The sequence below is a fragment of the Nipponia nippon genome, unplaced genomic scaffold, assembly GCF_047370975.1.
Source record: "Nipponia nippon isolate SJK-2023a ecotype South Korea unplaced genomic scaffold, ASM4737097v1 scaffold_5, whole genome shotgun sequence".
Classification (NCBI taxonomy): domain Eukaryota; kingdom Metazoa; phylum Chordata; class Aves; order Pelecaniformes; family Threskiornithidae; genus Nipponia; species Nipponia nippon.
Genome location: NW_028262369.1, coordinates 82,165,792 through 82,180,319, shown reverse-complemented (window position 1 = coordinate 82,180,319; position 14,528 = coordinate 82,165,792). Strand labels below are relative to the sequence as shown.

Genomic DNA, 14,528 nt, shown 5'->3' with positions numbered 1-14,528 from the left:
GAGTTAAAGATTGCAACCTGGACCCACTACTGGAGAGACACTAGAAACTGTTTTCAATACAGTTTTCACACTTAGACAAAACACACTTTAAAAAAGTATTATAGTGCTACTTATGTAAGTCACATTAGTGAATTTAAGTACTGTTAATTGTAAAAGTAAACTTATGACCAAATTATGAAAAAAATGACAGTGCCATGAATACTGATAAGGCAGGACATAGTGTTATTTGAACATTACTCCCAGTAATGACTGATTTGGGGTCCATCTTATTGCTGTCAACCTCTATAATTTTATGTAAATATAGACTGCTATCTGTTTTTGAAAGATGTTACATAAAATTTATAAATATTGACACCAAGATAAAATAGGCACAGCTGACAGTTTTTCAAAACATGAATTTGAAGCTTTCAGGACCAGAACTGATACATCACAAATTATGATATACACGACTTGGATTTTAAATTACTTTGTCTTCATCAAAATACCTACTCATATTTGTTCTCTTCCATTTGGCAAGCTTTATGTATGTAACATTTTTTATTGAACATAAGGTCAAAATCTATGATTAATTTTCTGTGCATCAGTGCTGCAAAATGTATTGGTTTGTAAAGGCTACATTGCATTTATCACAACATGAATATATTAGGAATCAAAAACCAAAGCCATACTACAGGTCATGGTTTCAAAAAGTACGCATAGTGAGAAAATAAATTATTATGAGCTAAAATAAAAGTGCCCGTCTAATTCTTTCAAAAACAAAAGGAAACTTACAGATCCTTGTGCTGAAACACAGAGTTGTCCTGTTCTTTGAAAGGTGTTAGGTTCTTGGCTGTGCCAGTTGGAGAATTTTACTGGGGTGCTATCTGACCACCCAAAAACAATGGGGGTGTTATTACTGTATAACCCAATCCATGTTTCAGTTACATTTTCTGTAAAAGAATAAATGAGTTCAGATTTTAATGGTGAAGAAATAACGCCTGTTGTTCCTGTAACATTAACACCACCATTAAAAATTATTCATGGGATTTTCATAAGAATTACCTTCTTTAAGGAAAAAAAAAAAGCTGTATAAACTTCAGGAAACCTTACCGATGAGATATTGTTCTACTGCCCTTGAAGACTAAATTGTTTCAAAAATAGATCAACATACACGAGAATATGCTTTGAAATCCTGAAAAATACAAATCAAGAGCATATGCACTTTTTTGAAGTACATGGGCCAGAAAGCTTGACGTGGAAGGGAAAGATTTCTTCTTCTAATCTTCCATGGCACACTCAGCTTTAAGTTTCTCTGAGTGATGTTTATAAGTTCCAGTGACAGCACAGTTGTAGCCGCAGTGGCTGGCAAACATAGGAAAGACAAGGACTGTGGTTTGATGCAATGTCTTACTTGACGAGCTACTACAGCCAGAAAAAGTAGACAGGCTTTCAGGCATGTAAGCCCTTCCCCTGAAGAGAAGCCTGAAGCAGGTCTGAAATAGAAGCAGCAGACTGAAGCTGAATACAAGCTGAGAACAATTACATCTATCCATTACAGCATCTCTGGAAATAATGGTATTTGGTACCTATGGAGGGTGTTAACAGAGGTGAGGAAGACGATACAGAGGTTAATCTCCTAAAAGAAAGACAGACAGGACAGCAAAGAGGATGGGTGGCAGGAGGGGTGATAATGGGAGATGATGTCCAGTAAATCCAGTGTAACACAGCATCCTGAAACCACAGCTGATGGGACAGGGTTGATAAAACATGTCACTGTGCCCCAGCTCTAGGAAGCTTATACTCATGGCCAAACTGTGCAGCTCTGCCAGCACACTGATGTCAGCTGGAGCCCCAAAATATTCACTTTTCTTTGCTGCTGTTGTGACAACAAAAGTCTTGGCATTGCTACACCAAAGAGCTTTTGTTCATTAAGTTCCTTGTGTAATTATGCTACCTCTTAGGACAATGTGGACTCGCAGAACTCTTTGATACACCCTGCTGCCATCAAAGGCAATTCTGCAGCAGCAGCAACTTTGCAGTGTGGACAAGGCCAGCTTGAAAGCAAAAGATACTCTGAATTGTTGTTGCTTCTAAGCACAATTCTTGCATAAGGATGATCACTGAATATTTTGCAACAGTTTGCAAGGAACCAGCCAAGAACAAGAAAGGACAAAAACTAGCGTGTTTACTGTGGCCTCACTGTGTTTACTTTGTTGATTCTTTATTCTAAGTATGGTTACTGGAGAAGGTGAGGCTATACATTTTTAAAGACTCCTAGAAGGAGCATGCATCATGCTTTCTTTTTTTTGTAAACATCATTTGGGTGTGCCATGTAATATAGTGCTTACGTGGCTAACAGTGTTAAAGGGCTGCACAAAAGAGCATCACAAAACACTTGAAGAAACACTGCACACTTTAACTCCCAAAACTCACCACTTTCAAGCAAGTTAAGGAGCAGCTCTGCATCTGCCATGGAGGCTATACTAATGAGCCCACTATTGTCGCCTTGGCATGAGATAAAAGCGTCGTTCCAGTTCTTCTCCTCTTTATAAAGTCTGTAGCAGTTGCGATTGTGTGGGTACCAGCCAGCGTCACAACGAGTATCGTAATACTTCCATGTACCTTTTAATTAAGCATACAAAGTTTGTGTATATTAGATAGAGTTGCCAAGGTTATGCTATGTTCATAACACATTCAGAGCTACTTTTTAATCTTCAAATGCTGAAAAGAGTCATCCAAGACGACTTAAGGAGGCTAAAACACATGCTCTGTGGAACATCACCTGCCAAGCAAACTGAAATTTCTCCCACTTTATTTCATGATACAACCATTGGGGCTGCTGGACTAGTGCAAACACACTAATGGATCTGTTACTCAGTTTAAAACATTTTTTATCTCCCTTATTACCTCTGAACCTGACTCAAAGCCAGCTAAAGCTTTTTCAGCTGCATTACCTACGAAAAATTTGGGTAAGTAATTTCTCATTTTCTGAAACAAATAGGGAAACTTTCATTTAAGTTATCCGGAAGAAGCTGAACTTAAGTTGTTCTTACCAAAACAAAAATTAATATTCTAATAAACTCAATTCTGTGTTTAACTTTCCCTCAGAATGGGAGTCTGAGGCATTCTATGTACTATATATCCTATACTCATTATATAAACACTTTAAAAAAAATATATGTACAATGATTTTTTTGTATATCAAAAGTACAGCATGGCATAAAAATAACTGCAAGTTTTGAGCTGCATTTATACAACTTTCTTCTCTGTGGGCCACTGGTTAATTCCATTCGAAGCTGAAAACCTATTTTTAAACTCGAAAATGTGGCTTTATTGTAATATAAAGAGAACAAGAATTCTGTAAGCCTCTGATCATGTAAGGAACCAATTAAATGCTATGTATATTAAAACTGTGTGTTAGTTTTAAGACTCTCAACATGTTTTCCAGGACTACATTTAAACAGAAGAAAGTTATTACATCACTTAAAGTAAATTGTATTCAACTCAAACTAGCAAATCCATACGTTTAGTCTAGCTAAGACTCTGTTCTGCTGACTTTATATTCAGGTGGCTTCCTCATGTTCTCCTTCCACACCCACAAACAGGATACAGTAACATTGTGAGACTTACCTAATGTTTCATGCTCTGTCTTATTTAAATATTTTTTGCATACGAAAGGCAATCCAGCTTCACATAAATAACTTTGCCAGCCGTTCTTCAGTTTTGAAGTAATCACTGCACAATGATTTTCTTTAAAACGGTCATCAAAGACATCTGCAAACACATTTTTGAGAAGCACAAAATTACAAAAAATCAGTTCTTACTTGTAAAATGGTGTTGCAAGGCTCGCTGTGTCTTATTGAATGTATGTATAAACATCCCTGCACACCCAAACTTTTAGTAATATTACACCAATACTATGGACAGCTGAACACTGACCATGATTTATACACGTGTGGCAATCCCTCCTTGGCTGCTGCTATCAGATAAGAGGCTGAAATAAGCTCTAGTGTCTATGTTATATCTGCTGGTGGACAGACCTCAAAATGTAGCAAACCAAGTCACAAAGCTCATGTTAATGTGTTAATGTTAATTACAGCATGTTAATGTAAACAAACTGAAAGCCCTTTCCTCCATGAAACCAGCTAGAGCATGGCTTTTAAATATGCAACTGGAATCTTAAAAAACACCTTTAGAAGTAAATCACGAAAGGGCCAGATCATTAATGCTCTGAACTGATCCATCTCAATTGATGCTACAGTCCTAAAAAGGGCTTTTAGTTCATGAATATGAATAAATATTTCTACAAAAAGAGGTAGACTCGTTCACTTGATTCACTTTTCAAATGTAGCTGTAGGAACAGCAGTCTTGTATCAAGCTGCAGTTACAGAGAGCATATAATTACACTGCTACAACATATCAAGAGGAACACCAAGTACTTGCTCTCCAGTTCACAAATGCTAGCGGTGCTCCATCTGACCACTGCCAGCCAGCATCTTCCTCCAGGCGATTCAGGCCTGTCCACAGCATCATGTCTGTGGCATTTAGCTGCCCTGAAACAGAAAAAAATAAACAAAGTAATACTTCACACTTTCCCCATGTTTGAAAATATCTACAGGTATAGATCTGCTGTCCTGACTTGTTACAATAGGAATAAAACAAAGCTTCAAATCAGTCTCCAGAAAGTTCAGACTGTTTTTTCTGTCCGTAGAAACTTCCTGCAGAAGTTGTTGCCAACCTCAGAAGTTAAATCTAGAACCAGCAGCTACATAAATGCTAGCCTGTTTCAGCTTTCCGTAAACCAAACAACTTTCAGTCCCTTTACAGCCTGCACGCATATCAAAAAGCTAATGAAATAATTTTTAAAACTTCCTGTTAGCTTATATCCCGCAATTGAAAATCACCAATAATGGGAAGCAATGGGCAAGAAACCCGAGGCAGCCTTTCGCATCACAGCTCTACCACCCATTCCTCTGCTTGGTCCTCTGCTCACACGGTAAAGTACCCACAAAAGCCATGCTGTCAGAAGGCTCTGCAAAATTTGTCTGCGGTGCTTGCTGCACTGGGGAAAGCAAATGGCTTATCAGAGAAGGAATACCATCCATTTATGAAAACAGAGTTGGCATTTTTCCCATACAGGACATTTACTTCAAGCCTGCAGAAATGTGCTCATCATTCACATTTGGTGAAGTCCAGCCTGCAAAGAAAACTTAACAGGAGAAAAGGATACCAGGGTACATTGCAGAGAAGGTAAATATTTGTATAATTCTCCAAAGAAAATAAACACACTGTATAACCACAGCTGCAAGAATGAATGGGAGTCTCTGTGGAGAGGGAGAATTAAGACAATTACACCCTCACGTAACACATACCACCACTTCTGCACTCGGGTTATTAAGGTGGTAACTTAGCTTCACCCTTGCTTTTGCAAACAGCTCTACTGAGGTGTGTTATGTGACAAAGCCTCGCAAGCAGCAATGTGAGAGACATCACACAGACTGCTAAGCTCCTAAGCGTACCCCTTTTTCACAGGTAAAGAGGAAACCTAACTACAGGTTTCCTACAAGGTCCCCAGAGAAAGGTATACTCACTGCTTAAGTTACTTATGTAGTTCTGCTCTTCGGGGTCGGTGACACTCAGCAGGTCTCCTCCTTGCAGCTGACAGGCGGCCCGTGCCTCACGCCAGGTCAGCACAGACGCAAGGTTGAACTGGTAGCATATGTGCGTGTCAGGGTTCTTCTTCCAAAAAATGTCACAGCCGCTCTCTGCTCAAAAACAGACTCATCACCAACAGCCCAAGACTACAAACTAATCCAAAATATAACACCTTGAACAAATCAATTAATTAGTGACAGCAGCATCCCAATGGAAGCACGATTATGAACTCCTTTCATGCTCCTTTGTTAAAGAACATATGGAAATAGGGCACTAATGGAATAAAACGTTGCTCCATATTTCATATGGTTGATAAAACACTCGGGAGCTGATCTGCAGCTGGTGGTGATTTTCACAGCTCTCATGAAGCCAACAGAGCTACATTTTCATTTATACCAGCTGATCATTTGTTCCCGAAGCTGAATGTTGAAATATTCAAACTATAAACACCTCATCCAACTTGTGGAGGAGCAGTCACTGGATCTCCTTCTATCTTGTACTCAAGAGAATAAACTTACTACAATTACAAAGTATAAGCAAGGCTGAAAATACCATTTAGTATAATGGTCGCCCAGAAATCCCCATTACAAAGATACATTTACAGCTGTTTTTAAGATGCTTTGCAACAGAGATCTGAAACGTAGGTGGAGCAGGGAGGGTTTTTCCAAACCACTTCTGCTGACAGAAGGTACTATTTTGCTTATTTATGCAAGAAGCTGGAATATTCATGACGATTATACATCCAAAATCTTTCCGATAGCAAGTATTTTTAAAGCTAGTGCTTCTAAGTGTTTTAAGCCCAAGACAGGTCCAAGCAGTGCACAGAAGAAAAGGAATGTGCAAGATGCAATGCAGTCAAAAGCAGAACATGACTTTGCAAGAGCAGCCCTTACTGTACATGCTTCAGAGAAGCTCCCCATGTATCACTGGGACAGAGGAGAGAGAGGTTTAGCTGCAGGGTAAGGTCAATGGGCTGCACAGAATAACATCCTTTTGCTCACCCCTGTCGTTTTGCTTTCGGGATGAGGACTTGTGTCTCCAAAGGCCAAACATGATAAATTATGATAAAATTTGCTACAGTCTTCTTTTGGGTTTTTTAAGGAGACACTCCCCTCTCAAAGAAGGGAAGTAATCCAGAACAGAGTGCGTCCTAAAATCACTAATAAAGAGCAAAGATACTCTTGGGGGGTGGAGCGGGAAAGAAGACAAGCAACATCTTACCAGCATTTGGGCAAAACCCCCATTTTTCATCTTGTTCATAGTGAGTTGTTGTGGCACACCAGTCAAATTCCTTTCCATCTCTGGTACACTCATAATACCACTTGTTGTTATATTTAAATGGAAAAATGCATGGGAAACCAAAAGAATTTCCCAGCAAGGTGTATGTTTCTGGAATAAACAAAATGCAGAGACTGAAAGAATGCAGACCACAGAAATTTCTTCACCCCCATATTTCATTATTCCCATTTTTAGCAGCAATGGTAAAAATAAAATGTCTGAAGTTATTTTCTAATTTTAATTTATAATTGATATCACAGCATTACAAGTATGAGCAGCATAACTTCAGTGAACAGAATTTGGAAATAATAGTTTAGGAAATTTGTCACCATGAAACAAGGCACATTCTCATAATTTACTACAATAGAAAAAAAAAAAAAACCACAAAACCAAACCTGAACAATTAACATATAAAATCTGCACTTACATTTCACAACAACTACATAAAACAATAGTTAGCAGAATCAGTACACGCTCAGATGCAAACTCTACTTATTTTTTATTTGTTAGTCCATGACAGATGAGCAATTTAGCATTATTTCCCCTACTCCTCCCACTCTTTATAAAGTGGATTTCTAATGCTTTTTCCATTCTCTTTGTCATTCTATGGGAAAGGAAATGTGGAAGACAAAGGAACAATAAATAAACTTTTAAAAAGAAGGTTTTATACCATGGGGTATAATCTAGCTAAAGAACTGATGTTACATACATCTGTTGTCACAATCAATTAATGCCTTATGAAATATTTAAAATATTTTCCTATTGTACTTTGAGTACCAAAATATTGAGAGAATCCAGTGCAACTGAAAGCTGTAACAGCTTTACCTCAGTGAGTGTCTCCTTAACCTCAGAGCTTCTACAAAAGGTCAAAGAACCACAATCACACTTAGAATGAAATTGTTTGTCAAAGATCCCGTGTTGATAGCCTAAAGATCAAAGTCCTTCAACTACAGAATCAGTGCATACTGCCAGGTTCCTAGAGGTTTCCAGAGTTAACGGCTGGCTGCGCACATATAAAAAAGCAGTTTACACATTGTAAATCCCCTTTAAAGCCTTCTGATATGAACAGATGATACAAAGAACATGCGCAAAAAAAAAAAAAAAAAAGATCAGGATTGCTTCTCTGTCTGCCAGCTACCATGCTGCTAGCTACGTCGGTGCAAGGGATTATCTCGGTCCTGGCAAGAAACCAAATTTGACAGCTACAGACCTCTCACCACAGGTAAAAACATTTTTTCTTTGAAGGTAGAGAAGCCCCCCCAAGCTGGCAGACTAACAGGCTGGCTTGCATTTGCATGTGCATAAGCTAAGGTAGAAGGAGGAAAATAGACATTGAAGGTGAAAGAGATTTTGCCAAGGCAATTACTTTGCTCCTGAACTTAGGCTAGAAGCACCTGCCTAAGGCTGATCCTCTTCTCCCAGATGTTGCAGTACTAGGCCTAAACCAGGTCTACTTTCATCTGTGTACATAGCAAATGTGTAAGACTTTTTGTGGGTTTAAATATTTTTTGTCTGGTCTTAAGGATAAACTCCACTAGGTCGGACGCTATAATGCCTTCCCAGTTATCACAGCTCCCAAAGGAATGACTTTGGAGTTAGCAGAGGCCAAGCCCAGCTACACCTACACAGGAAACCACTGAGACCAGATCTGCAGCCCAAACACCCAGTTCAAATGGGGAGAATCAACAGCTCCAGTCTGAAACATACTGTGCAAACATTAGGTCTTTCCTTCTACAGAAATGCCGAGGAAAGGGTCAAGGTACAGTCTGTCGCTGTTTGTAGTCAATGGGTTTACCTCAGTCCTTATACCTGGAAAACTGTTCAGGTCTGCAGACCTGGATCTTGACATACATTCCTACACCTTCACTAGCTGTACAGGAGGATTAATCAAAAGCCTGATCTCTGCTCCAAAGTTTGGCATGTTCAGAGTCCAGGTGCTGAACGTTGCAAACATTCAGTTCAGGCACGCTGCGATCACAGACTGATTTTCAGTGACAGGACTTCCAAATCCTTTGTTATCTCTCTTTGGTCTTGTCTGATAATGAAAGCTGCAGGACAGGCAACAGCAAATCCTTAGTTCCCCTTTTTATTTTATAGGGGATTTGAAATGAGCATTTCCTGGTTTGCAAGGATACTGGTGCTTTTTTGGGTCCATATAACAGATAAGGAAAAAAATCAATTGTGTGGTATGCTCACCTAAACCATTACATACAAAAAAACCAAACTTTGAGTCCCAAACCACAATTGAGGCTGGAAAGCATCATAAGCACCTGACCTTGCTTCAAAAGAGCTTTTGAAAACTTTTCCCATCTACATTTCTATGACAAAGTTTTATTTTTACCTTGAAATGGGTGTTCACAAAGGTCTTCATCATAGGACATGTACTGTTTCCACTGATAAGGAGATTTTTTTTTGGCCACAATACGTTTGCTGTTTTCAATGGCTAATCTGTACTCTGATACACCAACTAATGCTCTTCCATCACAATTCCACCATAACGAGTATTGAGTTGAATCACATTCAAGCATGCTTAACGGCTGTTCTGGTCTACTGATGTTCAGTCCTAGACAGGTACTTCTGCCTATGTTGAAAAGACGGCGATTGGATACCCATTTCCATAACATGTCTTTTGAGAGCTGACCGCAGTCTTCCAGAACAAGGCCAACTGTGGCCACTTTAATGCACAAGTTGGAGTCTTCACTTTGGATAATAAATATCCCTTTATCTGTAGGGAAGAAAGAAAAAGACATTTCACTCTGTAGAACACTGCAATTGATCAAATAGTATCAAAAGACAAATGTTTTAGTTGAGCTGTTTAGGAATAAAACTGAAAACATCCATCAGAATAACTGGCACTTCAAAAAATAAGAGTATTGGTCTAAATTTACTGACAGCTGAGTTTTTAACATATGGACCACTTGCAAGATCACAAAAATAAGGCTAGGTAATATTTCTCAAGTTGGATAGCCAAAAAAAAATGGGGAGCCCCAAAACATCAGTCATGTTCAAAGAAAACAAACCACTGGTCACCAAAAATACCCAATAATATAGTATGGATTTAAGTGTTACAAGAAGTCATACTGTATATGGTAAAATAATTCTCTGGGCGGGACTGGAGAGTGCAATTGAAGCTAAAAAGTTTAAGGCTGACATTGCCATATTCTTTGCCATATTCATTCTTCACTCTCTGCAACTATAGAGGCAGAAAGAAAATATTTTGTGTTGTTAACAGGATACAGAAAGGGTAGGATTTATCTGTACCATCAGAGCTGGTGGCCAAGGGTTAAAGTATGCCCTCCCTATTGGATGCATATTGTTCAAGCACACATGACTACCCTGGACGACAGCAGATGTTGTGGGGTTAGCCTGACATCCTGGGTTTCTTGGAATCGCGTAGAAATTCACTGAACTATGTGACTTCACATTATAAGTATGTGAAAAAAAGTCAGCTGTTTAACGTCTTGGGAGCAAATGTTTAACTGAGCATATAGACTGGAAAAAATGAGGGCAGCTGAGGAACTGGAAATCAGCAAAATATAAACCTATAACAGCTCAGCTATTTGATTCACTCTGAAATCCAATGGTAATTAACCCATGGAGTTCCTCTCACGTTACGGGCGAGATATTTACTTTATGCCTCGCGAGATTACGCTTTGAAAACCCAAGCAGCACTTCCATTTTGCCTTGAAATTTTACAGTGATGATTTCTGCCATGTGTGCTTTCTAGCTGCTGTAATTCACTACACCTAACACCCTGAAGTAGTAACTATAATAAAAAAACCCTCTCAAACTGACATAGCCCACGTCTAAAGTACGAGATGCAGAGGTCCACCCAAATGCTGTGTCTGGGTTTAGTACACACACTTTAGGTGTAGCTCTAGAAAAGAAAGATTTTTCAAGCAGCAGCGGGACAGTGCTGTGTAACAGACAGCCAGAAGATCAGCTCACCAATATAACGTGCACACAACAAGCAGAACGGAGAGGACATAGGCTACGGAGAGGTTTTTTAGTTACAGTTTCTGCCCAGAGCACATCAAGCAGTCTGACTTACAGAGAGGACAGAGCCACGCTGCAGGTTGTACAACCGGTAACAGGGGCTGTTTTCAACATGGCTATAGGCATTGGTAACTTGTGACAGTGTGGGAGCAGGGTCAAGCCTTTCTGACTGGCAGCAGGGGAGAATCAGCCTGTTATATGTACTTACATCTCCCAAGCACCTAGCAGCTGTCCTATGTTAAGTCCGTAACCATTTGGGGCAGAGCAAGGTTCCTTTAATCCGTCATATTTCTACAGCTCTCAGGTGTCTGAGCTCACTGAAAAGCCATCAGACAACACTCTGTGAGAGATACCCAGCTTGGCCCTTTGCTTTTGAGTTTTCTGTGAAGTTGGGCAGTTTGTGCTGGTTTCGTCCTTCTTATCCAACGCAATCCTCCGTGGGCAACACAACTCTATCTACACGGCCAGAAAGGGGTTTTGCCACTCATGCTAGGGTATGTCTTTCCCACAGCGGTCTTATCTTGGTTGACCAAGAACACACACAGTTAATTTGCTAGATAAGTGGAAACTGGGATGTTGTTAGCACCAGTAAACACTGATTAATGAGGTTAATTCACCATGATACTGGGATTCACACTTAAATAAAAGTTCTTATGCAAACTGCCAATCTATCTCCACCTCACCACCCCGCAGCAGCTCCCATGCAGCAACCTCCTGCGGGCTGGGGGAGCAACACCACAGCCCAAAGATGAAGGATTCCCAACCTTTGAATGCCATTATCTGTAAGGCTCTTAAGAGTTGCAATGACTGCCGAGAAAAGATAAGGGTCTTACACAGTCTACACAAATAACCCAGCTGGAGGATGTCTGTGAATAACAGAGTGCTTCCCTTTTTTATTCTGCAGCAACTTAGGCCAAGAACAGCCAGATCATAATTCTTGAGCCACGCAGCCCCCTTCCGAATGCGGTTTCCGCTCCCCAACTACAAAATGCAATCGGCAAGAGAGCTGTGCTGGCCTGAGGACTGCCAGGTAACTGCCAGCTCCGGGCAGAAGACACGAGAGCTGGCAGGCTCAGCAACAGCTCCATGGGCCCCTGCTCAGCCCTCTCCTCAAGTGGGGCAATGAGACAACTGGAGCAACACCAAGCCGTGGGAACGCCTCTAGGGCTCCCCTCCTTTCAGCTGGTGAAGCTACACCATCCACTTACACGTGCTCTCCTAGAAGGGATTTGTTACAAAGCTCCCCAGGGTCAGGGAGGATTCTGTGCCCCAGATCCTGCAGATGAAGAGCTGCAAGGGGCTCTACAAGCTTGCAAGCCCCAGAGGACCCAAGGAGATAGCCTATGCTTTAGGAATTGACAGGGTGGAGGGAGGCCTTTGGAAACATCCCGCTTCTCCTACATCTGGGCCCCTCCATACAAGGACAAGGTGACAAGAAACAAAGTCCCAGAAGCGAAGCCTCAAGCTGCTGTGAAGCCACATATGAAGAGCTGATAGCTGACCGGTACATCCAAGCTCTTTACTTAAGCTCAACACAGCTAATAGTGAATAAACAGCTGTAACAAAACCAGGAGAGCAAGCGAGCTTCACTTCCTTCCTCCTCACCTCCCGCTTCCTTCCCCCCCAAAAAGCAGTGAGAATTGCTTATGCAGCAATAGGGAAAACTGGAATTTATTGGGAATGAGAAAAAAGTCATCTCTCTTCCCTCCAGGTGTAAAGAAAGCAATGGAATAATAGTGGTGTAACGAAAGCAGCGGAATAATAAGCGAGGAGGACGAAAAGGGCACAAGGCACAGCCAGCGGGGCAGGTTCGCAGGGGTTCAGCGCCCGCCCTCGGCCCCTCACTCCCCCAAGCCCCTCGCCCCTGCGCGGGGTGAGAGCTTCCCCCTGCCCAAACGCTCCCGGCCGCGGTCGGGCTGACCGCAGCGGGAGACTCGCCCCCGCCTCGCCCGGTCCCTTGAGCCCTCAGAAGCCGCCGCAGCTTGTGCCCAGTGCGGCGCCGGGGGGCGGCCGGGGCCCGAAGGGCTCAGCCCGGCGCGGAGCGGGGGCGCCGCCGCCGCCGCCGCCCGACCAAGGGCGCCCCCCGCCCCGCCGCGGGCTCCCCGGGCCCCCCCGCTCCCTGCCCGGGCCGCCCCCCGGAGGCGTCACTCACTCCGAAGGGAGGGCACCTCGTCCCGGCCGAGGGCGGCGGCGCCCCGCGCCGGGCCGCGGCCGCCGAGCAGCAGGCAGCAGGCCAGGAACCGCAGCCGCACGCCCAGCATCGCCGCGGCACTGCGCCCACCCGTTCCCGCGCCGCGCCGCGCCGGGGGACCGGCCCCGCCGAGCCCTGCCCCGGGGAGGGCAGAGGAGCGATCCCACCCCGGCGGCGGCCCGCGGCGGGGAGGAGGGGAGGGGCGGCCCGACCCGGGGGGAGGCTCGCTCCCTGCGGCCGCGGGAGGCGGGAGGGGGGCAGGGGAGGCCGCGGCCGCCACGCCGGAGCCGCCCGCCGGGCCTTCCGCCCCCGCCCGCCTCCCCGGGAGGCGCCGCCGGCAGCCCCGGGCGGGGGGACTCCGCCGTGGCCCGCTCGGCTGGGCCGAGAAGCGCGGCTCATGCCGCTCGGGCCGGCTGCCCAGGCCGGGGCTGTGGATTCAAGCGGGCAGAAAGCTCTGCTTTAATCGTATTTTCCGCCTGAACACACGTACTTTCCCGTGCCTGCGCGGCAGGTGCTGCTATCCTAAAAAGAACCAGAAAATTACACAGAGGCGCGGGAGGTGGGAGACCACGGATAGCACAGTCCGTGTTCACAGGTTGCTGCTCTGTCCCTGAGCATCCTCGCTTTCACAGGCCCCGCTCAGAGACTTGTTTTTTTAGCTAGGTCAGCCTGTCAACTCGTAGTCATTTTACATTTTGGCACGGGGAAAAATAATTGCCTTCTTCCATTTTGCTCATCTCTGTTTTCAGGCGAACATTCGCAGGAGCTGCCCCACTTGGGTTGAGTTTCAGTCTTGCGGAAGCTATGAAGAGCAGATTGAAAGTCCAAAGCAGAACCTCTGGGTTAAAGATAGAGTCGGTTTACTGGAATCAGCAGGACAGTTCGCTTTTAATCTGCATAAGCATGTTCCTGCATTGTTCTTTATGCATAGCAGACAAGTATATAAATGTATACATAAACGTACAGTGATGGAGCATAACTGAACTGAGCCCCTGTACCCCCATGTCCACCTCAATCACGATACAAGGATGGCAACAGAAACCTCTGGGCTTGGGGGGAGCTTCTCGCTGGTAGTTTGGTAGAAGGAATTGAGAAGCAAGGGAAGCCGAACGCTTAGAAAGAGGCAGATAACTGGAGGCGTTCCTGCCAGTTTAACATGATAACCATTTCTGGCAGAGAACAAACAGCAGGAAACACTGCTGAACAAGCTGTTCTAGAAATGACCTGACTTTGCAAGACGGAAGGGTTGTAACTCTCAAGGAGCTGTAATGCACCTCTCAGGAAAGATGCAGCTTCCAAAGGATTTCACATTTTGAGAGAGAAGCTTGTTACTGAGCCATTTATGAAAATCTGGCCACTCAGAACTGTCTACATCTCTTCAGGAGTATTTGACCACCGCTTTGAATACTGGGCTCCAGAAAAGGGCTCT

At 43.4% G+C, this 14,528-nt stretch overlaps 1 protein-coding gene across 4 annotated transcripts in view; it reads right to left on the bottom strand.

Moving 5' to 3' along the window:
- PLA2R1 (phospholipase A2 receptor 1) overlaps nucleotides 1-13,261 on the bottom strand; it is a 44,402-nt gene extending 31,141 nt beyond the window's left edge. The window contains exons 1-8 of one of the 4 annotated variants that reach the window (XR_015699152.1): nucleotides 13,061-13,261; nucleotides 9,254-9,637; nucleotides 6,856-7,023; nucleotides 5,571-5,744; nucleotides 4,419-4,532; nucleotides 3,610-3,753; nucleotides 2,413-2,601; nucleotides 772-929 (exon numbers count right to left, since the gene is read on the bottom strand). Coding sequence is in view for 3 of the 4 variants with exons in the window: in XM_087734005.1 (XP_087590131.1) it covers nucleotides 772-929; nucleotides 2,413-2,601; nucleotides 3,610-3,753; nucleotides 4,419-4,532; nucleotides 5,571-5,744; nucleotides 6,856-7,023; nucleotides 9,254-9,637; nucleotides 13,061-13,169 (1,440 nt within the window). In the remaining variant the exon portion in view is untranslated. Of the gene's footprint in view, nucleotides 1-771; nucleotides 930-2,412; nucleotides 2,602-3,609; nucleotides 3,754-4,418; nucleotides 4,533-5,570; nucleotides 5,745-6,855; nucleotides 7,024-9,253; nucleotides 9,638-11,116; nucleotides 11,256-13,060 lie in introns of those variants that run through there. The other 3 variants (XM_087734005.1, XM_087734007.1, XM_087734006.1) reach the window with 3 other exon arrangements.
- Nucleotides 13,262-14,528: the final 1,267 nt, after the last annotated feature.